This window comes from Equus quagga, chromosome 9 (genome assembly GCF_021613505.1).
Source record: "Equus quagga isolate Etosha38 chromosome 9, UCLA_HA_Equagga_1.0, whole genome shotgun sequence".
Taxonomy (NCBI): Eukaryota; Metazoa; Chordata; class Mammalia; order Perissodactyla; family Equidae; genus Equus; species Equus quagga.
In genome coordinates, this window is record NC_060275.1 from 95275555 (window position 1) to 95301369 (window position 25815).

Sequence of the window (25815 nt, forward strand, 5' to 3'; positions counted from 1 at the left end):
GCCTTCAGCATCCTCTCTGGCCCTTCATCTGGTGCAAAGACTGAGCTCCCATCACAGGGTGGGCATGACGTTCTATCACCTACCATGTCACTGCAAGTTGGTATCAATTTTCTCATACTCCCACCTAAACCTAAAACTTCAGCCAACATTGGTTTTATCCGTATGACTTATTTCTGAGAAAAGGGAAGGAGACAAGAGACAATTATGTTACACAAAATATTTTGTGACACTCCGGACGTCCATGAGGCCTGTGTTGGCCATTGCAGCTCCTTTTTCCATTTGCCCATTCCACATGCCCCTTAATTCTCCCAGTATCTTGGCTGGACCAGGGTTCTTTACCAGATGAGGAGTCCAAACTCTTCATTGCTACAATGTCTGAGTCCTTGGAAGTCTTTGTGGGTTGTTGCAGTTTTTCACTCACCAGGACAACTGGTCAAGTAAATCCCCTGGTTTCCACACACAGTTCAAGAACAATCAACTCAGCCCATAGAGAAACTCCCTTCTCTGCCTGCTGGTTCAATGGCATGAGAAGCCCAAGATGGCCAAAGGCAATCCTCACTGCCAAATCACTGAAACCATTTCTCCTTCCACACTAGGTGCCCCAAAGTTACATGCTTTGCAAAGAATTACATAAAAAGGGTGAGGGAAGGTGTCTTTAAAATGGAGAGATCTGGCAATCACCACTTGAACTAACCTAATGATCAAACAGAGTAAAGCAGCCTGGCTTAATACGCCTTATGGTTTGATCAATAAGTCCAGAACCTCACCATGTAGTATTCTTGCAAAAACCATTTAACCTGGGGGCTGGCCCCGTGGCCGAGTGGTTAAGTTAGCACGCTCCGCTTCACAGGCCCAGGGTTTCGCCAGTTCAGATCCTGCGTGTGGACATGGCACTGCTTGTCGGGCCATGCTGAGGCAGCGTCCCACACAGCACAACCAGTGGCACTCACAACTAGAATATACAACTATGTACGGGGACGCTTTGGGGAGAAGAATAAAAAAAGAAGAAGAAGATTGGCAACAGTTGTTAGCTCAGGTGCCAATATTTAAAAAAAAAAAACAAAAAACATTTAACCTGAATTGAGCCATGAGTAAACAGACAAATCCAGAATGTGGAATATACTGCAAGATACTTGGCTTGAACTCTTTTTAAAAAGTCAATGTTATGGAAAACAAAAACAGTAGGTCATTATTCTAGATTAAAAGAGACTAATAACCAAATGAAGGGCATGAAGCTTGATCAGATACTGCATCGGGGAAGAAACAAAGAACATTTTGGGGAACAATTGGGGAAATTTCAATATAAGCTGAATATTAGATGAAATTACTGTATTTCCCTAAGTTGTAATAATAGTGAGGTTAGGTAGGAGGATGTCTTTATTCTTGGGAAATGCATATTGAAGTGCAATGGCTGTCTCCGTGGATTGTGAACTGAACAACTGTTTTCTCCCATGGAGCAGCATTTTTACTTCCAAGAATGACTGGCAAACTGTGATAATTCAAACTTGTGGATTTGGAAGACATTTCTTAAAAATGAACAAACTGAGCCTGTCACTTCAAGGGAAATAACTGATAGTATTTATTGCCAATGACAGAATTCAAGCTTTCAAACAAAAGTTACACAGTGCAACTACCCTTTAAGAAACTACCACTTGTCAAGCTCTGTGGTTGTCAAAGAATAACCACAATTATCTGAAAAGGCTATTAAAATACTCCCTCCCCCCGGGCCGGCCCCGTGGTGCAGCGGTTAAGTGCGCACATTACTCTTCGGCGGCCCAAGGTTCACTGGTTCGGATCCCAGGTGAGGACATGGCACTGCTTGGCAAAAGCCATGCTGTGGTAGGCATCCCACGTATAAAGCAGACGAAGATGGGCACAGATGCTAGCTCAGGGCCAGTCTTCCTCAGCAAAAAGAAGATTGGCAGCAGATGTTAGCTCAGGGCTGATCTTCCTCAAAAAAAAAAAAAAAGGGAGAAGGGATGAAAATGGAGTTAATGACCCATCATGCCTATGTGATGAAACCTCCAGATAATCCCGAAAGTATGGGATAAGGAGAGCTTCCAGGCTGTTGAACACATGGAGGTGCTGGAGGAGTGGTGTGCCTGGAGATGGCGTGAAAGCTCCGCACCGTTTCCCACATACCTTTCCCTATGCATCTCTTCCTTCTACATATTCATCTGTATCCTTTATCATATCCTTTTATAATAAACTGGTAAATGTAAGTAAATTGTTTTCCTGAATTCTGTGAGCCACTCTAGCCAATTATTCAAATCCGAGGGGGTCGTCGATACGTCCTATCAGGTCTGTCAGCAGCACAGGTGACAACCTAGACCTGTGTGAACGCATCTGAAGGGAGCAAGCGGTGGTCTTGCGGGACTGAACTCTTACCTGTGGAATCTGACATAACGTCCAGGTACATCATGTGGGAATTGAGTGAAATTGTAGGACACCCAGCTGGTGTCAAGGAGAGTTCCTTGGTGGTGACAGAAGTGTCAGAGTGTGCTAGTAGTGTGAGGAGTAAAGGAAACACACAGGAGAAAGACGTACAGGTGGGGAAGACTGGGTTTTTCCAACACACATAGTTAACACATTAGGCCCAAAGGAGCGAGGTAAAGGAGTGACTACTGGAAATTGGGAGATAATTGGGTAGAGCTCCCCTTAGGAAGTCACCTTTAGTTGACAGACACAGCCAGCCCAAGATGACCTTGAAGGGTGAGAGTGGGCCAGAGGAATAAATTTATCTGACCTCTGTTCCTCCCTCTCCAACTTCCTGGTGGAGCTCTGCACTGACCAAACCCAGCCAGGAGTCAGAGAGCAGGGAAGCCTGTACAGTGCTGTCTGTCCAGGCCAGCCTACCAGGGACGCAGGGTAGAGGGCAGATCTGGAGAAGCACCAGAAGGCAGCCCACAAACAGGGTAGAGCACCTCTAGTTCCAATTTCACTATAGGCGTTAAAAAGTTAGGAGAAGGGAAGAGAGTAAGGTCAGATTTTATGTAATTCTTTTTCTCAGTATTACCTTCATTACTAGTTAAGTTTTTTCTAGCCAATCACAAGGCCTATGGTGCCTGGAAGTTGGCAGAGACCAAGCCAAAAGGAAAGCCTAATCCTTATACTCAAGAATAATTCAAGCTACCTCTATTTCAGTTGTTCTGGCAAGAGGCAGAATCTAACTGGTGCAAACTAAGAGACTTTGAGAGTTTAGCCTTGATTAAGGGTTCAGCAAAGCCATCTGACCCTAGCATGTGACCATGTGTGGGGATGCAAGTATGGACAACTGTCCTTTCTGTTGCTGCTGGGAATGTGGTGAAAGGGTTTTAAGAAGCTGTGAAGATCATTCACTGGGTTACACGTTAATCCTAGCTTACAATGCCAGCCAGTGAAAATCACAGTCAGGGTCACTGCCATAAAGTTCAGTGCAAATCAATGAACCAAGAGAGAACACTGCCATTGTCCAAGGTCTGTACTACAGGAACATAGGGAGGCAAGTAACAATCTCAGGTTTTGGAGTCAGTCAGATGTGGATTCAAATCCTACCTCTGTCACTTACTGTGTCATTTGACCAAGTCAACTATTCTCTGGAGACCTCAATTTCCACCTGTAAAATGTGAATAAGAGGAGTACCTTCTCATGGAATGAAGAATATTAAAAGGGAAAATAATTAATGCCCAGGATCTGCCACCATCCACGCTTCTGCACCCTGGCACTCAACAAACGGGGGCTGTTATCAACCCACTAGGTAGTTTACAGTAAGGGATGGTTTACTGAAACATAGCACACAGTGCTTCTGCCTTTCTAAGATAAAAAACTTCCAAACATCAAAGACTGTAACCCAAATTCTTTTCATTACTTATAGGAAAGCGTTGTAAGTACTCTAGAGGTGTTTTTTCCCCATGGAGTCTGCTAGTTGGAAAGGCTGCAAAAACCCAGACTTCACTGCATTTTTCAGTTGCTTTTTAAGTCAGCATACCCTTCAACCTTTGGGAGGCCGTTTTCTCACAGAAGGGGCTTGCTGACAACACTGCTTTGACAATCTCCTTACAGCAAGTAACAGCTTCCTTTCTGCTTAAAAATTCAAGAACCACTACAGGACTCCAATGTGCTGAAAACGTTCTCAACTGTTTCTAAGTGTTTTTTTCTGCCTACCAGTTAATGACTGTGATGAATAAGAAGGATTTCCCCATATTCAGATTAAAGAAAAGTCATAGATGAAAAAAAGACCTATTTATGAGTACTTGGATACCAAAAGACCTATGACTCTGAATTTTAAGGATTTTAAGGAATTTTAAGAATTTTAAGGAAAATCATAGGGGTTCTGAAATTATTTTTCAATTAATAATATAAAGGGTTAGTCTTCAAACCTCAACACCAGGAGATACTTTTGACCTGCATTGAGGGCTAAAATCCTCGAATTCCTTGAAATCTTTTGATTTCTGCTATATACCTTCCCATTGTCCTCTTTTCCTTTTGTATCACTCAAGCGTGAATAAACGCAAATATTCTTTCTCTCTTTTATTTTCCAAGGCCAATACTAAGTAGAAGCAACAGAGCTCACGCCACAAACATAATAAACGAGAGAGGCTCATGACCGGCTTATGCACCAAGCATGACTGCACAGCCGCCCAGGCGCAGGTGGACAAGCCAGTGGTGTCAACTTGAGATGCTCAGCTGCAGGTGGGAAGAGTGGTTTGAGAATCAAAATTATTATATCCAGGATGTTAAAATGAAGTAGATACAACTTTCTTCTTTAAAATTATTAAAAGTATTCATGCTTCAGGTGGCACTTAGGAAGAAATCACCAGAAAACCAAAGTGAGAAGTGATTGAAATTGTAGCTCATACCAAAGGTCAATTTAAACGTGTACTGAACCCAGCCAACTCTGCACTTCACTTAGATGCTGCACTGTTTCAACCACACAGCCTTGATCCCACACAGCCATCTCATTCTCCTTATGGTTCACAACCAAGCAGCTGTCTCCACACACATTCAACCAGCCTCTGCCTTCCCCACCGCTGTCAGCACCACCAATGTCCTACAAATTACAAAATCTTCAGCTGTCAAGATTGTAAAAGTTAAGGTAGAAACTGAGGAACTGTGTCAGACTGAAGACTAAAGGGACACAACAATCAAATGGGTTGGAAGTTTTTGCTATGAAGACATTTTGGAACAACTGGCAACATTCGAATGAGTTCTCTGTACCATTCTTGCAGCAAGTACATATTCCTTGCATGTAGGTTGGAAAATACAGCCAGAGTAGGAGCTATTAGAAGGCTCAGGCTTAATTAGAAGAGGGCCAAACTGGAACTTGACATCACGTTCCAAGACACGTGAGCTACCACGCACACAAGTTAGCTAAGTTCTGGCTTGGATGGTAGGAGAACCACCTTGCAGACAGTGTTTTTGTTACCTGTAAGGGAGGTTATACAATAGCCAACTGTTGAAATTCAGGCTAAGTGCTTTGTTTTTCCCACAGGGGTAGAGAAAGGAAGTAGCCTAAATCATTTCCAAGTTAACGTAAGTTATCTAGCAGAAAGAAAAACTAGTTAAACTCTCTATCAAGAGTCTGAGTGTGAACTAAGAGACAGGAGTGTTTCACTTTAGTCAGAGTCAGTAGGTCACCATTAATCCAGGACTAAAAGGGCTGTGAAGTAGGTCTGAACTCTAATGGACTTATGTGAAGCAAGTCGGGGGGGGTCCTGCGTAGCAAGATCTTTCACTCAGATGGACCTAAGTTTTGGGTGAATTGTTCTATCGTAAATAATGCCACATAATTTTTTAAATGTTTCACACTTTTCAAAACTTTTTGCTATGTCATAACTCCCTTGAGCCATACTACAAAACTATGAAGTCAGCGATTAATTGTATAAATTCCATGTACTATTTTTTTCTTCTTCTTGACTGGATTTTTGAGTTGTTATATTTTACTTAAAAAGAAGCAAACTAGGGTCGGCCCTGTGGCACAGTGTTTAAGTTTGCATGTTCTACTTTGGCAGCCCGGTGTTCGCCAGTTCAGATCCTGAGTGTGGACCTACACACGCACTGCTTGTCACGCCATGCTGTGGCAGGTGTCCCACGTATAAAATAGAGGAAGATGGGCACAGATGTTAGCTCAGGGCCAGTCTTCCTCAGCCAAAAGAGGATTGGTGGCAGATGTAAAAACAAACAAAAGAAACAAAACTACAGTTGATCAGCTGGAACAAAATAAGTGTCATACAAAGTCGTCCATAGATCTTTCTATACCTGTGTTAAGCTTCCCTAAACAGAAATTTAAACAATAAGAGATCTCAAGAAAAGAACAAGTCTTTCAAGAAGGAGGCATAAGTATTAGCTCAAGCCAAAATGTTGGACAGAACGAGACTACAAACATTTATTCAACTGGAAAGTGAGGCTAGCATATATATATACACATATATATGTGTATATATATATATATATAGCTATGCGTCACTTAGCGATGGGGATACATTCTGAGAAATGCATCATTAGGTGATTTCATCACTGTGTGAACATCATAGAGCATACTTACACACACCTAGATGGTATAGCCTACCACATACCTACCCTAGATGGTACTCATCTTACAGAACCCACCATTGTCTATGTAGTCTGTCACTGACCAAAACATCGTTATGTGGTGCTTGGCTATATATAACTAAGCAAAAGTACTGATCAAGAAGGGAAAAGGAGAGAATTTATAAATGAAAATATAAGTTTGAAATACTCCGAGGACTCCAATATACAGTTAAGCATACCAAGAAACAATCAGACTGCAAAGCACCCAAAGGGTAAAGAAAAAGAAGAGACTGTGTACCATCTTACTATTTACATTTTTCCATTTGGATCAGGTAGAGAGAAAACACATGCCCACACCACCCAATCCCAAGGGTCTTCAGAAAATTTAACACTCCAAGGCTAATTCAAATTCCAAAGCATTCACACAGAAAGGTCTTCAATTTGTTAACAAAATCCATTCAACAGATAACTTAGCCATTCATCTTCAAGGTTTGTGAAACTGGGATGACACATAGGGCACATTTCTCATTTTTATTTCAAGATTTAAAATATTCACAGATGCAGTATTATATCCATTGACATCTCCATGGAAGATGTACCAAACAAAGCAGACAGGTATTCCACAATTACAGAATTACATATTTGTGACTACGTGAATGTTTACTCCTAGAGTTTATCCGGAAAAACACCACTTAAAAAAAAAAACAAAAAACTTTTGAGTGTTTCACTGGATTAATTTTCATAAAAAGAGAGTTGCAAAGAATTTCAGAAAAGATCCCTAAATATTAGCACTTTTAAAAATTTCAAACTTTCAAAGTACTCTTCTAACATACCCCTATCAAGAACACTTTAAACAATTAATACTCAATTCTTTCTCCTTTCCCCTCAATAGCCAAGCCAGGATGTACACACTTTTTCCTTAAGTCTTCTTTTCAAACACGTTATGTAGGTTAATCATTACAGCATCTTGACTAGCTAATGAGGTAGGAGTATTCTTCAAAAGAAGTTCTTAGGCATTGATGAAGCAAAACAAAAGAGAATAATCTATTAGAGAGTTTTTTCTTTTTTAGTGGTTTTCTTTAAATAAAATGCCAAGAGTACTGGAAATTGGTCAAATGCTGCTTGTACTTTAAAAGACAAAGAGGAAAAACCCATCAGGAAAGCCCTGCTGCCAAGTACATTCAAGGGCTGGCGTTCACTAAACTCATTTTGGGATCACAAGGTAAGAAACCACTGCCTTAAAATGCCAAGCTTTCTTCTTGGAAGAAATCTTACCAAGAAGGTAAAGTTTAAGCAGACAACCAAAGTACACTATCTTTTCTTTTCCGTGTAAGTTAATTTGTCTCTTCTTTTAACCTAGTTCTCATCCTTTCCTACACGCAAATTGATAATTTCTGTATATTGCATACCCAGTAATATATTTAAATGAATTTAGCAATCAACTTAAATTCTGCCAGAGAAACGCTCCTTATATGAAGGTTTTAACAACATAGTGCTAAAACGCTAGAAAATGCCTAGGTAATAGATTTCAGCACCATCTCTGTATTAGCAGATTGTTTCAAAATGCATACACTCCCTAAATTCATATAAACCTAGGAAATTTACCCATTATTCCCTCTGCATCTACACCAAAATCAAAGTTCTGTGTTCTAACTACCCTTTCTGTATATATAATAAGGAATATTTTACAAATCTTTCCAATTAATAGGACATATATATTCCCAAAAAAGAGAGGAAGTTATCAATCAAAAATGACTTATCTAAAATATGTATTTTGAACACTTTGGTACCTAATATCTGATGAAGGCTAAAATACCAGAAGAGAGGATTTCTTTATTTCCCCAATTATGCACCTATTAGGGTTACTGCTAAAAACACTAAAAAAATCATCTAAAAATGTAAAAAAATATTTAAAACAGAGTATCTGCCAGAAGAAGAACTGATAACTATATGTGGCCTGGCAGACGGTTTTGAAATCAAGTCCTTGACAATTCTACTATATAAAATGTTTTAGATGTGATAATCAAACTTGTTATAATAGTGCAACTCTCTGATATGGCAGTAACCATTTGAGAATAGCTACCAAAAATAATTTGTCAACAAGAATTTTTTACGTCTTTAAACCTTTCCTTGTTACTATTCTATCTAAAATTGTGTCCTATCAATGTGTTCAAAGGATCACAGTTTCAAGAGAATTCCTTCCTCGTCACTGCCACCACCTTTCAGTTACAGTTCCCTTACATTCTTTTCCTAAGGCAACCATGCCCTATTTATTGCTGCAAAACTCCTGAAATCTGTGCCTCAATCTGTCTGCTTCATCATTATGGTTCAATGAAAACCACCTTCAGAATGCCTGCTAATATTTAGCAACGTTGAGTCTAGAATGCCACTGTCCAGTAGATGAACTGCAAAAGAACTTAGTCTACTGAAGCAAAGGCTGAAAAACACAAGCATATACTCTAAATGCTTTCCCCTAAAAATTGACCACAATACCTACTATGACAGTAAAGCTCAGTGATATCTCTGGCAATATATGATCCATACTCAATGCTATAAAATAAAATGTTAGGCCAGTAAGCTTTCATAATTTTTATTAAATCCTAGTCTAATTTAACAATATCTGATTCTATAGACATCATCCCATGGTGAACATGTTTAATAAGTAAAAGCAAATCAGACATCTAGGTCATTTTTTTCTGCAGACTAAGCAATAAGATAACAACTACACCAAACACTACATGTAATGACATACACTTACTTGCTGAGTTTTCATACAAGCCATGTTGTTTATCAAACTATATCTCCTAATGTTTAATACAGTAGAATTAGTGATTGTAGTTCTCATATAGTATTTTAATTACAAGTACCTTATCAAGATAACTAACATTTTGTCAGTTCCACTGACTTTCAAATTAGCATAGTATATTCAAGGAAAAGAGCAAAAAGTGAAATGAACACACAACATGACAAGATAAGTTATTAAAGAAAAATGAAGTAAAGAAAAAAGAGGAAAGTAAAATATTACTGGGGTGGAAAAACAAGTCTAGACACTTAGTTGGAAGGAAACAGGTCAACTATGGATTTCACAAATCAAAAGTTTATAAATTCAATGCAATACAAATTCTTTTAAATGTAAAAGCTGAGTTGAAACTAAAGGTCTATAAACTGTTACTTTTGGCCTTAAACAGTACAAATTCTTCTGATCAAAGAAGGCCACAAGAGCTAAGATCTTATTACTTGATTTTATTTTACACTAGGTGGTGGGCACAAAGCATCCTTCTTAATAAAGCTGACAATTAGCTTCACTCAGAACATTTTTAATAATGCACATTAAAAAAAAAGGTATTCATCTTACAAATTGTTCTGCAATCCAAATATACAACAGCTTGGAAAACAACATTTAGAAAACAAAAGCCAATGTAAAAAGACAGATTAAAACAACTAGAACAGTACAGGTTTTATATGGCTCTGATTTTACAGTTTTCTTACTGCATCATCAATGTCAGAAATCTGTTCCTTCAGCTGGCTCCACTGCTCAGGATTTAGAGAAATACCTAAAACAAAGTTTTAAAAATCAAAATTTAAAAATCTATTTAAGCTTTCTTAAGGATTTTCATACTTCCAACTAAAATATTGTTGTATCAAAACTCCCATTTTTAATGGTACAATATTAAGAGTCAAATCTCTTACATTTGTTAATTATAGACACATGACAATTACCTGAGCAGATCAAGGTTATATCCAGTTTTACTTCCAACACTGCACCCTGCATAACTGTCTATTATACCCAGTGAGAATAAATAACGATTTGAAGATGAATCTCACAAATGCTTGCAAACTAGCAGGCTAGGTGGCCAGGCCCAGATTTGGCATGTGACACCCCATTTCTACAACCAGTTGGTTCCAAAATTTGCTCAAAATTTCCCTAGGAACTGAAGATGAATAACTCTGTGCTGAGTTCTTCCAGAGGCAGTCATTTCACTTTGGAAAAAGCCCCAGGACATGAGCCATACAGGACTTCCCAAAATGTACACACTGAGTGAGAATGCATTCTGGGGTCATGCTGTCAGGGTTCAAATCCCAGCATCACTAACTGTATGACCTTTAAAAGAATTACATTACCTCTAAGCCTCAGTTTCCTCACCAGTACACCGGTGCAATGGTACTTATAACTCAAAGGGCTGCTGTGAATGATTAAATTAGCTAATCTGAGTAAAAGCTTAGCATATCATCTGACACAATAAGTAAACATTTAAAATGTCAGCTAATGACATGTCTTTCCTATTTAAGATGTAGAAATATGAACAGGGGCTGGCCCCATGGCCTAGTGATTAAGTTCAGCGTGCTCTCCTTCTGCAGCCTGGGTTCAGTTCCCAGGCATGGACCTACACCACCCATCAGTGGCCATGTTGTGGCAGCGACCCACATGCAAAATAGAGGGAAGACTGGCAACAGATATTAGCTCAGAGCACATCTTTGTCAGTGAAAAAAAAAATGAACAGAAAAGAACTCTGTACTTTAAAATTCCAGTGTTCTAATACTTGACACACATAAACAGAAATAAATATTGGAAGAACTCATTTATTTCTCAGTGAACTGCTGAGAAGCCATGAAATTGAGAGGGAGGAGGATAATGCATTGGGACAACATAGAGAAAGAGCCTTAAAGCTAATCAAATTGTTTTAATAAACATTTGCAGGAACAAGGAAAGAAATCTGGTATTGGCCATAATGGAACAACTTGAATGACCTATCCAGAAGTCGCTTGAACAAGAAAACATTACAGGGTATGAAAACACACAGAGGTCAAGTTTAATAAACCCGAAAATTGCATGAAGCAGACAAGTGGTACCTTTCAAAAGAACACGCAGGCAGAGTAGAAGAAAATAAGGAGGCATTTTTTCATTAGCTAAGGATCAACCTAAAGCAGGCTAACTACCCAAATATGTGAGTTTTTATGAGTACACATATATTCTCTACCCATTTGGTGAATGAATAAAGTATGCTCTTATGACGTTGACAGGATTGGGACCGGAAGAAGCACAAATGGAAGGAGGACGAAAACTCATTTAAAGGATACCACCCTAAAGAATATCCTTCAGGAGATGAACCAAAAGGAAACACTGTAAACAGGATTTTTCATTCTTGATTTTACAACTTTCCAGATGCTGCCTACTCTACTTCAGAATTGGCGTGAATTCAAAAAAAGAAACTTATATTCAAGTAAATTAGCAGCCAACTGAAGTGATATTAGGGGGATTATTTTTTCTGGGTTTTATTCCAACAGCTATATGTAGGACATCTCATTAAAATAAACTGTCATGTCCAAAAACACTACAGAAGATAACCAACTTAATGAGGATCTTCCACCCCTTATGCACTGCCGACATTATTTCAATTTCAAATAAGGCAGGTTTACTTAGATAATTTTCAATTTAATCCCAATATTAGGACCAAATTCAGGAAATTAAATCTCACCTTTTCTTCCTGGTTTCATTTCACCTTCCGGATCCATCCAATATTCCCTAATATCAATTAGGACTTTTCCTTTAAAGTCCCGAACACTCACGTACCTCATTTTCCCAATCTGCAAAAGAAACAAAAACATAGAAAGATACTCATTTCAACAATGGTGCCTATATTTACATTCACAACTTGCTGTATGCTCACTCTACTTTTAGTCATGAAAATAACTACTATTCTCAATATCAAAACTACACCAAAGGAAACGTCACTGTTAAAAAGAAACCTTTCTAGGGGCTGGCCCTGTGACCAAGCGGTTAAGTTCACATGCTCTGCTTTGGTGGCCCAGGGTTTCACCAGCTCGGATCCTGGGTGCAGACATGGCACCACTCATCAAGCCATGCTGATGCAGCGTCCCACACGTCACAGTTAGAGGCACTCACAACTAGAGTGTACAACTATGTATTGGGGGTCTCTGGGGAGAAGAAGCAGCAGTAAAAAAAGACGACTGGAAACATGTTCGCTCAGATGCCAATCTTTAAAAAAAGAAAAAACTTTTCTAAAAAGATGGAACTACACAAAGCACATCTCTCCTTTCCAATCATTTTTACTTTAAAAGAATCACTAGTAAAATAGTATGACCACTATGAAAAACAGTAATGGAGGTTCCTCAAAAAATTAAAAATAGAAAATATGATCCAGCAAACCCAGTTCTAGGTATGTATCTAAAAGCAAATGAAAGCAGGGTCTTGAAAAGATACTTACTTGCACTCCCATGTTAACAGTAGCACTACTCACAATAGCCAAGAGATGGAAGTAACCCAAATGTCTATTGTGAGATGAATAGACAGACAAAATGTGGTATATACATACAAGGGAATATTATTCAGCCTTAAAAAAGAAGGAAATCCTGTCACATGCTACAACAGGAATGAACCTTGAGGACACTATGCTAAGTGAAATAAGCCAGTCACAAAAAGATATATACTGTATGATTTCACTTATATGAGGTGCCTACAGAAGTCAAATCCAGACACAGAAAGGAGAATGATGGTCACCAGGGGCCAGGTGAGGGGGGAAAAGTGGAGTAATTATTTAACAGTTTGGCAAACTGAAAACATACTGGAGATCTGTTTCACACCAATGTGAACATACTTAACACTACTATGTGCTTTAAAAGGGTTAAGACGGTAAATTTTATGTTGTGTTTTTTACCAAAATAAAAATCATTAGAAAACAAAATCTTGCAGTAGGAACCACAACCGTAGGAATCCAGAGACTCAGCTAGCTACACTGGTTTAGCAACCATTCTGAATATAAGAATCCAGAGTTCTAGGCAGTAGTAACATGACAAACCTATTCCTTCTAGACATTCATTTCAAATATCTTTAACACTTCATTCGCAGCCTCAAATTGAGAACTTAAAACCATCCACAGAAAACTATTTTTCTAAAACCTTACACTGCTGCTTAACACCAGCCATGAATTACAGGGAGAAGGAAAAGGCTTTATTCAACAAAGTGTCTGTAAGCACTTTCCAGGATGTCTCACGCTGCTGGAACGTAGTGTCTAGAACTTAAACAGACACTAGTGTTAAGAAATCACACTTTCTGCACAACCAGAGGCACTCACAACTAGAATATACAACTATGTACTGGGGGACTTTGGGGAGAAGGAAAAAAAAAACAGAAGACTGGCAACAGATATTAGCTCAGGTGCCAATCTGTAAAAAAAAAAAGAGATCGCACTTTCTGATCAAAACTTCTAATACCTCTACCTATCTCTTTCTCATTCTAAACCTAGTCTTCAAACTTACCCACTTAAAACTAGCTACCATCTTTGTGTTTAAAACATAACACCCCGTAAAGGTTTGAGGTTTGGCCAGATTCCTTTCCCTACCACCCTGGGTCCTGTGATTATTAAATAACCCATTTTCTTGGAATACCAAGTACATCTGTAGGAGAATCAGAGCTGTGCGGGCCAACACGGTTTCATGGCCTCCATCTTGTCTACAGCCTTTCTCTTACACTGCTGTTTCTTGTCTCAGTTAGGTCTCATCCATTTCCCTTTAGTTTTCTATTCTCAAGTAAGTTTCTTGTCCTGCTGGTGCACCCCTTCCTTCCAGGGCATGCTCATGCTTCTGGAGAAAATGAAGTCCACTAGGTATGGGTGAGTGGTGCCTTCAAATCTTTCTTCTCTGTACTTACCCACATCATCAACATTCTTAACTTCTTTACCTTTTGTATCCCAGTTCTTGCATATGCAATCTCTCCCTTTCCATTGATTTCTTATCTACCATTTCCAAACATGCTCTTTCTCCTTTTTCCATAACGCATTTTCCCTAATCTCCATTTTATAACTTTCCCCATATTTCCTTCCTCCCTTTATTGCTAAATTTTGAAAGGAAAGAATTGTTGTTTCTATTAATTAAATTCCCACTGCCTACTCTAAAGTCACTAGTGATCTTACTGTCAGTTTTAATGGCTTATTTCTTAACCAATTTTCTTTGGATCCCCTAGTGCGTATCATATTGGGTTCCCAATAAACTGTTTTAATGGATGAACTGACTAAGACTAAAATAATTATAATAGTGAAACTGTTGATAGTATTTATAATATTGACTTACTAACGCTTAAGAAACTTACAAGGATCTTAGGCGATCATAGGACTGAATTGAACATTGTTTCGTTTTGTTTTTTCAGTAAGCCCACAAGGTAGCTGAATAGACAAAATTAAAATATATTGAAAACCTACTAAAATATTGATTAGGCAAGTCAAATAAGAGTTCATTGTGGGCTTGAGCAAGTAGAAGAGACTTTAGGTGGTGGGATCTGACCTTGAACAATGACAGGCCATTAAGTAAGTAAAAGAGAGAAAAACATGAGGACACAGGAGCAAGAAACAAAGATACATAACCGATGAGATTCAAGGGCAGGCTGAACAGATGAAGCTATACTGAAGAGGACTTGAAAAGCTAGGAAGAGAATTCTGAAGCCTTTACAGCTCCCTGGACTAAGGACAAAAAAAAAATGCAGAAGCAGGAAAATACTGCTACTATCACCTTCTGCAAGGTTCCTATTTCTGAGAAATGTAAAACCTGAAAATAGTTAAAACTTTAAAATCTCACTAGAAAAAAGGTTAAAAATCAAGACTGAAAGCAAACCTATTTTTAAAAACAGAGACAAACACATTATAGTCGTGGCATTTTGCCAGTCTTAAGTTAGGAATAACAAATACTCAATTATTTTATGTAAAGAACATGTTATAATATAGCAAACACACAACAAACGGTTAGCTGGTTAATTTCCATCCTTGCCCTAGAAACTTCACAGCCCAGCCCTGCCCTCTCATCCACAATTTCAACAAGGTGTGTATAAACATTTCTGTTTGCTACATACGAACATAAGAAGCATTTTCTTCCAAACATGGCTGACCATCCACATATTCAAAACTTTGTGAATTTACAATTTGAAGTCACTAATCACTTTTCAAATAACTTGTGTTTGATGTATGTTAAATAAGAAATTATTCCAAGTAGAGAAAAGGTGTAGGTCAGTAAACTGACACTCTAAAATTTGGTAGTAATATTTCAAAGAACATCAGCACCAAAGAGCTATGGGGTTAGAAGGAAGGGAAAACCTGGGGGCACAGACTAAACGCTGCTCTATCAAAATCTGAGTCTCCTGTTACAACCTAAAACTTACTGTGCAAAACTGTATATTACCCCTCAACATATCAGTGTTCATTTTAGCATTAAAAGTTTTAATGCAAATCTCCACATAAAGATGGGCCCTAGAGAAAAATACACCAAGTTTATCCCATGACTTTTCATTCTCCCGTCCCAAAGCAGCAAAACCATAGCATTACGTGCATTCATTCCAGAGTTTAAGCAACAGCAGCATCAGAAGAAGGAGAGTTAGAAGGATGCTTTGCCCCTAAGAGCAGGCAAAGATGTCTGCTCTCATCACTTTTTTCAATATTATACTGGAAAAACTAGCAATAAGGCAAGAAAAAGAATTAAAAGGATGATGTAAAACAAAAGGATGATGTAAAACAACAGACAAAATCATCATCCATGTAGAAAGTTCTAGGAAGTCTTGAAAAAATACATTACGACAAGGCCAGCCCCTTGGCCTAGAAGTTAAGTTTGGCACGCTCTGCTTCAGCAGCCCAGGTTCAGTTCCCAGGTATGGACCTACACCACTCATCCAGCGGCTGTGCTGTGGAGGCATCCCACATACAAAATAGAGGAACACTGGCACAGATGTTAGCACAGGGCTAATCTTCCTCAGGGAAAAAAACAGTACTAGTTTTATCCCTGATTTGATTTGAATCATCAAATCAACTAAGGTGGTATTACTGACCCTTTGTGTCCACCTTTGAAGAAAAAGGGATCAAAGTCCCCCGCCTGAATCATTCTGACCTTTTAAGACAGACACGAGATAGTTCTCCAGGCTATCTTAATAGCACATAGGTCCTATCTCAGGTAGGTTATATCCCTATGGAACCAAGTTCTTAAAATTCAGAGCTGAAGGAACCACACAAAAGGCAAGCATTGAGTAGTTATTTCCCTTCTAGTTAGGATTCTGCCCAAATTATCTTACAGTTTAAACCATTAGTGTAGTGACTCTCCCGAGGTACAATTCTCTTCAAATATTACATTTATTAGAGAGCTCCTACTGTTTGATATACGTTGCTTTACCAGAAACGAAGATCATTTCCTCTAGTTCTATTCTCAAGAGATGAGTATATAGTTTAAGGGGAAAAAAAAAAAATCCTGTCTTATAGCTACGAATCAATACCCAAACAATTCTAACTTAGATTTTAGTTCTATTTGTTTTTGGCGAAGTATACCTGATAATCTGAGTCCTGAAAGATTCTAGCAATGTCTAAAAGAGTTCCACTCTGTGGGAGCTGTCTTCGAGCCACTTTCTTGGTAAATGAAAAATACAGAAAACATATAGCCCTATTAAAAAAAAAACTTCACAAAACAATGAAAGTAACTGATTTTTCTTTCAAAAACCCAAACCTTCACCCATCTTTCTAATAAAATTATCAAACCACTACTACAAAGAAAAATGAAGTCCTCATTTTATATTATAAAACAAATATACTTTAATGTGCTCTTAAGCCGGTAAAAATTCAGTATTACCACCAAAGTATTTTTCTATGGGCAAAATACCATTTCAAGGAAAAAGCTATGATGGCAACAAAATTAAATACTGTATTAGCTCTTACAACACATACACTATTAGGACTGTGAAGAGTCACTTTGAAAATAAGGCCTATGTTCCTCCGAGAGGCACTTTCAAAAGGGTAAAGAGTCTACCAGCCTTATGAGGCTTGGGAACCTTTCTAAATAAAGGTTTAAGAACTGAACTCATTTTCTTTTTTTTAAGATTTTATTTTTCCTTTTTCCCCCAAAGCCCCCTGGTACAAAGTTGTGTATTTTTAGTTGTGGGTCCTTCTAGTTGTGGCATGTGGGATGCCGCCTCAGCATGGCTTGATGAGCAGTGCCATGTCCGCGCCCAGGACTCAAACCAGTGAAACCCTGGGCCACCAAAGCAGAGTGCGCAAACTTAACCACTCAGCCACGGGGCCGGCCCCAGAACTCATTTTTTTTGGTAAGAGAAAAACCCCTAAAAATAGATCCGGTCTTCCCAAAACTGCTCCAACAGAATAAAATCTCTAAACGTGAGTCCTGGTTTCTTTATCTACAAAATCAGGGGCAGAATGGGTAAGATAAAATCCATGAAATAGGCCACAGATGCTCTATTGTTATATAAGTAAAGGGAGGTATTGGGTGAAACAGAATTATCAGAAAAAGGCCCAAGATAGTTGCCAAGCAAATACTTCCAAGTTTTTAGCTTTATTGCAAATATTATGTTAAAATATTTCAAGGCAGCCCTTCATTCTACACAAGAGGAAAGTCTACAAAAGTAAGGATATTCTCTTGCAGATTTTACATTTCATTCTACCCCTTAAAATGGGTTCCCAATGCACTTTAATATAACATAAACTCCTAAAAATGTCCTCCCCATAAGCAGGCCCTGCACTCTCCTGGACCCCCTATCTACACTCTGAATCAGTTTCTAGGTTCCAGCCACAAGGGCTTATAATCTCTGCACAATCCAAGCTCTTTCCCACTTCAAAGTATTTGCACAATACTCTCTACTACTATGAAAATGCTTCCTTCTCCCCTACACTTCGCAGGACTGGTTCCTCCTTTATGTCTTAAGCTTCAGATGCCACTTCCTTAGAGAGAGACTGACGGTGCACCCTCTCTCTCATAATAACCTGTCCTATTACTTCTCAGCACTTATAACTTTAATTACATATATGTTTACCTGTATAATTTTTATCCCCATAAATTCCAAGAAACCACAGATCACACCTCTTAGTTCATCACTGCGTATCCAGAACTTAGCAAAGCCTGAATAAATACAATAAGCATTCAACTTACCACCCATTCAAACAAATGAGGGCCCTTTCACAATTCTTTCTTACATACAGTGACTTACGTTCTCTATCAAATTAATCTAGTGTGCTCCCAGTTGCTCAAGCTATACCAAAGTCACAGGACTAAAACTCATAACTAAATAATTCATCTGTATTTTATCTACTTTTTTACATATTTTTAAATTAAAAAAGTATATATTTAAGGTGTACATTTTATATACATATTCATAGTGAAATGATTACTCAAGCTAATGAACATTATCTCCTCAGTTACCATTTTTTGTGTGATCAGTGCACCTGAAATCTACTCAGCATATTTCCAGTGTTCAATATAGTATTATTAAGGATAGTCATCATGTGTCTATTTTCTTTATCCCGACATACAACAAGGCAAAAGTGAATAAAAATATCCAACTTCTATTTTCCCATTCTCATCCTAATCCTGGCACTGTCTTTTAAGGCCTTCAGTAGGTTTAAAATATATATATGCTAGCCTCACTTTCTAGTCAAATAAAGGCTTGCAGTCTCATTCTGTCCAACATTTTATCTTCAGCTGATACTTATGCCTCCTTCTCGAAACACTTATCCTTTTCTATCTCGCATGACTGTACTCTTCTATTTTCCTTCACATTCTCTGACCTATATCCTCTTTTTCCTTCCTTCCTGCATGCCCTCCGTAACCTCTTCTCCCTCTGACTTACACTACTTCAGTGGAAGGCCTCAGTCAACCATGCCAATGATCCCATGAGAACATTTCCCAACCAAGCCGTCCAAGTGCTACAGTACAGATGACTCTTTTTATCAAATTTATAATCAGGTCCAAAAGGCCAAGCTTAACGATCTTTGCCATTAAAACTAATTTCTTTTCCTTATTTCTATCAATGAAACCTTGATTTCTATGGTCTCTCTTAAAACCAGCCTTCGCTGATTGCTTCATTCCTCTAGCCCATTCTTCCTCACCAGTAATTTAAAATCCTATTTCTTCTTTGGTAAAAACCATCTAAGCTTTCATCACCTCACATACAGACTGAGGGCTACAAGTGCCTAGGAGACCTCACCTACATCCATGCATCCCCACTGCCTCTCCCCACAAATCCTTCTCGTACAATGACACCAATGACAAGTCTCCCAAAAACAAGGTAAGAAACACAAGCAAAGCAGCTATACTAGTCCTCTGCAAGTGATCTCATCAAATCCCTCCAATGAACTTCTCTCGTTTTACCTTGCCCTCCAACCTTATTCCCCATTACACAGAAACAGAGGGCCTCCTTTAGTAAACCCACCAGCCTTTTCAGTTCTTATCAAGCCAAAACTAGGCAAATCATATTGCTGCTTCCCCTCCAATAACATCCTATCCATACTTCACAGCCCAATACAAACCTACTTCCTCCAAACTGCTTTCTAAATGTGCAATTCTCGATCTTTTTGGATGTAACTTTTAAGTTCATTTTTAAATATAGCAAAACTACAGACTTCTAGACTTTAACAACAATCTAGCATCAAATAAATTACTCTCACTTCTACTAACTTGTTCTTATATTTCAATGAATATCCTTATTCAAGAGGATTAAAACATACATGAAAGATTATTATGTATTACCAGATTAAGGCATGCTTGTAACATTCTTCAGATCAAGCCAGATAACAGCTCTTCTGGACCTAAGGATACAGCCAACTTTACCTGAAACATGTTGTCATCTCTGCTGCTGCTGCTCTGCTTGGACGATGACAGGGCTCTTGAAGTTTCACCAGTCTTTTGCTTCTTTACAGGCTTTTCTGGAGCAACTTGCTTTTTCCTCTTTAACTTGAAAGAAAAAGAAGACTATGGCTAAAATTTGCACACATGAGAATAAACCATATCTCAGGTTCAAAAGATTCCACTACTTTTTAAGACTTAAAGGATCAAAAGACTACATTTACTAACCAAAAGTCATAAATATATACATAAACAAGTTTCACTTGACAATAGTACTATGAAACTAACCTAACATTGACATCTAATACACTGTTTTCAAACTGTTCTCAGCAGTCCAAAAGACACTTCAGGCATTAGATTGGTATTAACCAGAGAAACAATTATTTTATAGACCAGCATTCCACGTAAGGTTTCTTTGGGCCAAAAAACAAGATTGGGGGGCCTGCTGTTGTTGAACAAACTTTTAAAAACCATAGATCTACTAAAGCTAATTACTTATTTTTCAGACACAAGATATACTACTTAGGAAGAATACAACCAACTTACTCCATTTCTAGGATATGATTATTTATTTATGCCCTGCCTGTTCCAAAAGAGACTTAAATCAGCTTAGGGAATTTATGAGTAGGCAAAGCTAAGAAAGCTATTTTGCACTAGGCAGTAGACATCAACAACTCAAGAATTTGCTCATCACAAAAAAATCAGCGAGATCGACAGCAGTGTGTTAGACTAGCATTCAAAACCAAAACAATGTATGAAGAGCAGCACTACTGTCAAAGCTTTATTATACAGCCTACTTCTCATGAAAACAGCAGAGTACCCAACCCAAACAGTAGAGGGCAGTCGTGCTCCTTAGTGGAAAGTGTAAATAAATATTTCAATGTTTTACTAAATTAGATGCAGCTAGGTAGAACATAATGTATACCAACAAAAATTGGATGTATTTAATCCAAGTGCTTACAGGATAAATAGTACTATGGGGGACAACTAGCAAAATTAACTCATTTCAATAAGCAGAAAGCAATTATTCTTTACATCAGGGTCTGGATATTCCCTACGGACTGGTGCACACCTGGCACATAAAAGCTCAATAAAGGGGCCAGCCCAGTGGCATAGTGGTTAAGTTCGCACACTCCACTTCAGTAGCCTGGGGTTTGTGGGTTTAGATCCTGGGTGCACACTTACACACCACTCATCAAGCCATGCTGTGGCGGTGTCCCACATTCAAAATAGAGGAAGACTGGCCCAGATGCTAGCTCAGGGACAATCTTCCTCAAGCAAAAAGAGGAAGATTGGCAACAGATGTTAGCTCAGGGCCAATCTTCCTCACCAAAAGAAAAAAAAAACAATAAAAAATTTATTAACATATTCAAATACCATACCAGTTGCAAAGAAAAAAAATTAAGAGATTTTTCTTCTCAAGTATAGCTATGTATGCTCTTTAAAGCCTTATTTCAACCTTTCAGGTGGTATTACATTCTGTATTTCCCTATAATGGGCCATCTTCTCCAAGATTCTCTCATAAGCTCTGTTTTCTTTTAACTAACACCGCTAAGTTCAGAGACCCAACTACGTAAGGTTCTAGGATATGAAGGATAAGCCAGTTCTCCATGGAAGGAAGCCCTGGCTACAGTGTGAGATGCACAGTTAAGTGGAATGCACCACTTACAGTGCACTTGTCATCCAATGCAGAAAAAGCCTAGACTGCCAAAATGGGGAATTTCATGTTAGCTTTGCTAGGTATTGATTTAACTAAAAGGAGGGGACCAGAGTAAGTAACAGTCTAACTTAAAATGTACCAAGCTTATATTTTAACTAATTCTTGTGGGTTAGAGAAACACCAACAGCTAAGAAGGCTGTCAAAATTCATACCTACATTCAAGGAGTTCAAAATTTAGCCCAACTACTACAAACATCACCTAAAGATTAGGCAGATTTCTAAATAATGGCAAATAGTGGCTTTGGCCTAATTCTACTGCTATTCCCCTAGGGTCCAAGGCAGTGGTTCTGAAGCTTTAGGGTTCCTGAAAGTCCTCAACATAAGACTTGTTGAAGTCTGAAGACTTGCTCAAGTCTGATTTAGGGGCTAAGAGGGTGCACATACAACAAGCATCCCAGGCACTTCTAGTCAAGTGGTCCAGGGGTCATCTGCGCTTTCAGAAGCCATCTAGGCTCTCATTTAAAGATTCTGATATGCCTTTTACTGTCCTTCAGAACTGGATGGGGCAATACTACTGAATTATCACAAGAATGACCTGGTGCACTAATAGTCACCTTTTTGTCAACTTCACTGTCAGAATCGCTGCCAGAAGAGCTTGAAGAAACAAGTTCCTTTGATTTAGGCATTCTGTAAGAAAAATACATTATGTAAATAATTTACGAACAGCTCTATTACCTTCAACTTAACTCTGCCCCAAGCAAAAATGCAACAAGTTCCATGGCTCATTCTACCATGTTGTGGTACTGGAGCTGCTACACTGAGCTCAATGCTGGAAGTTACACTCTCACTCTATGCTCTTCCAAGTTGAAAATAACGAGCAGAATGATATGTTCCGAACCCAGAAAAGAGAAAGAACTAAATGTCATACACATCTCACACTCCTACACCTCTATCTTTCTGGAAGCTAATGGGTATCTTTATACTTCATTTTAGTGGGGTTAGATAGTTATGGGTAGGGTAGACTGCAAGGCAACTGACAGCAATCACTGTTAAAATCAGGAAAAACATGAATAATTCTACTCAGTACAGCTTTCCAGTTCTCACTGACGAGACTTAATCTACAATTATTCACTGCAGAACTGATCCCAACATTCACACAACATGGGGAACAGTTGTACTACACAGCTGTTGACAGCAAATTAACTTTGTCATTATAATCCTATTTTCTCATATTTTATACATGTTAATTTTATTTGGCTTTTGGGCCATGCCGTCGAACTAAAGCACAGTTCAGAAAATTATACATAATTCACAATTCATTACATTTTACACTGATTTTCTACTCTGGAATGATTAAAATTTAAAGAATCTGCTTATAGGAGCAGGAAACCCTTTCCTCAAATTCCTACCCTGACTCTAGTTCCTCAGCTCCCCCGAGACACAGAGGTACAGGCGGAGTACCTTGATTTCAAGTGGATGTTTACTGAGTGCCTGAGGGCGAGGCAGACAGCCTGGTGCCCCCATGTTTGCAGAGATTAAAAAAAAAAAAATAGGTCTAAATCCCAAATTTCAAGGAATTCCAACACACGCTGTAACCTCTTCTTAAGGCACTTAGAATAAACACCAAGTGGTGAAATGCTTATTATCAAAGTGTCTTTTGCTCTTTCCATCTCAATCGCAGAACCTGAGTCCTATTAATTTTTGTATGCCCTAAAGGGCCAGATATAAACAAGGCACACACTGTAACCGTTTGTTGGATAAAGGAAAAAGACTTCATTTTCTCCTAAATAAAGGGAAAAAAAGACTTCATTTTCTCCACAAAAAATCTAGCTCTCCAGACTAAACCTGCACTAGCACTGGCATTCAATGTGTTCCACAGTAAGAGGTCAAGGTAAAATAAGTGGGCCACCCCGATCCCAGCCACGAAATTCAAAAAGCTCAAACCATGCCCAACCCAGCCATGTTAATTTTAACTGGTAATTTCCTGATAATGAGAACAGTAAACCGGGAAGGGAGCAGCAACTTGGTAACCACGTTTTATACACTATTCCTGTTACCGCTCCTTTTTACCACTTTATCTCCAAAATCATTTTGTTTTTATGCTGACTGCTAACATTGCCAAGAAACACTGAAAGGGACTTAAAGTGGATATAACCTAGTCCTCACTTTGAAACCGTTGAGCATGACGAGACCGTCTGTTAACAAAAGGTGGCTGGGGGCCTAAGACCATTTCGAAGAACCACCTCATATTTAATCCAAATAAGTCCATTCAACCAGAACACAAGGTAATGGTAACTAAGGCCAACCTCTTTGAACTTACGGCAAAACATATTTCTACTTTGACTTAACCAGCCTCTACTGTTCAAAAATAGGTAGGCTCGTAATTCAGGAAAATGATACTAAAAGCGCTAGTGCTACCCACAAAACGCAACCAGAAAAGCGAATCTTCGGTCTTTGATGATGGCGTGGGGGAGGGAGGATCAGAGAAGACGAGGTGAAAATAACTAGGACTAAGGGACACGCATTCGGTACGACGGTGATAAGCAGGCAGGCGGGGGGCAAGGGGTCGCGCGGGCCAGGAAGCTGCCGGAACCCCTGGGCTGGCAACGGCTGGGCGGGGGCACAGGTTGGTCGGAGGGGGCGTGGGAGGCGGCGAAGTGCGGAGGCGAGCGAGTGGGAAGAGGAGGGACTTGCACCGAGCGCCATTTTCTTCTCTCGAAGCCTTCCCTGCCCCCAGCACACCAGCCGCGCTCCGCCAGCGCTCGCCACCGCTCCCCTACCTCCCCACCCCCCCGCCATCCAGGAACCGGGCCCGCTTTCCGCCGCCGCCGCCAGAGCGCCGCCCACGCTGGGGACGAGAGGGGCCCCCCGCGAGGCCTCGGGGAATGAACCGGCCCGCACGCGCCCCCACCGGCCCGGGCCGCCGCTGCATTGTCCCGGGGGCGCCTCGCTGCCCCCACCACCACCACCGCCGCGGCTCCTCGCCCCCTCCCGGCCGCGCCCCGCCGGCCAGGGCCCCCGCGCCCGCTGCCCAGGGGGCGGGCTGCTGGAGCGGAGGGCCCTGCGGCGCGTGAGCCACGGGTTCGGGGCCGGCGGAGGGGGTCTGGGGAGGCCGAGGCGGGGCGGGGGAAGATCGGGTAACGCCGCCATTACCCGCGGCCCTCCGTCGCCGACGAGGGACGGAGGGCCGCGGGCGGCTCGCGGGCGCGCGGGACGGTGGGGGTCGGCCGAGTGGGGGTCGGGGTGGGGGCGGGGTCCCGCACACTCACGCTCCGCCGCTGCAGCCCAACAACCTCCGGCTCGCACGCTCGCGACTGACAGAGAACCGGAAGTGACGGCAGCCAAGAGACGCCGGCCCCGCCCCGCGGGGACTGTGGCACGTGACAGGGCGTGGCCTCACCGCGGAAACCAACACCGAGACCCTTTCCAGGGCTTTAAAGGGGCCGCCGTTCGTTTTGAGTGGGTGACGCGAAAGTGAGATGCCCCAAAGATTGGGTTTGACCTGTGAGTGGATAAGGGAGCGAATAAAACGTGAATAACAAGCACTAAGCTATGCACTTGTTCAATAAATGTTTCTTGTATTAAAATGATGCATCCATACTAAAAAAGATCGACGCTTCTGGCCCATTTTCCCAGAAATGATCTTTCCCCTTCCTTCTCAGTATTTGACTCTAGCTGGTAAAATCCAGAGGAAAGAAGCCAAGATCACAGCGTTTAATTCAGGAAAGTGCAAGAAATCTTTGCAGAGGTCCCTGGCCACACACACTGTTATCCCTAAACTGAAGTCCTGGAGGTTTAAGGTTGTTCACAGAAGGCAAGAGAAAGCCACACTATGAGCAGGAATATAGCTGATAGATTAGTTGAATACACATTTAATGAATGCCTACTATAGCCAAGAATATATGTAAAGTTATATTTATCCAACAAACACTTCTCAAGCACCCACTATGTGCCAGGCACTGCACAAGGCGCGTTACATATATTCCTCATCCTAACGAGCACTTTCCAGAATAGGAATGATTGTTCTC

The 25815-nt window shown here is 40.0% G+C and overlaps 1 protein-coding gene across 1 annotated transcript; it reads right to left on the reverse strand.

Moving 5' to 3' along the window:
• Positions 1-7027: 7027 nt before the first annotated feature.
• Positions 7028-25136, reverse strand: SUB1 (SUB1 regulator of transcription). Its single transcript, XM_046671659.1, has 5 exons — positions 25057-25136; positions 22402-22474; positions 20113-20235; positions 11988-12096; positions 7028-10064 (listed from the first exon to the last, which is right to left on the reverse strand). Exons 2-5 carry the CDS (start codon positions 22471-22473, stop codon positions 9985-9987), a joined length of 384 nt encoding a protein of 127 aa, XP_046527615.1. The 5' UTR covers position 22474; positions 25057-25136; the 3' UTR covers positions 7028-9984.
• Positions 25137-25815: the final 679 nt, after the last annotated feature.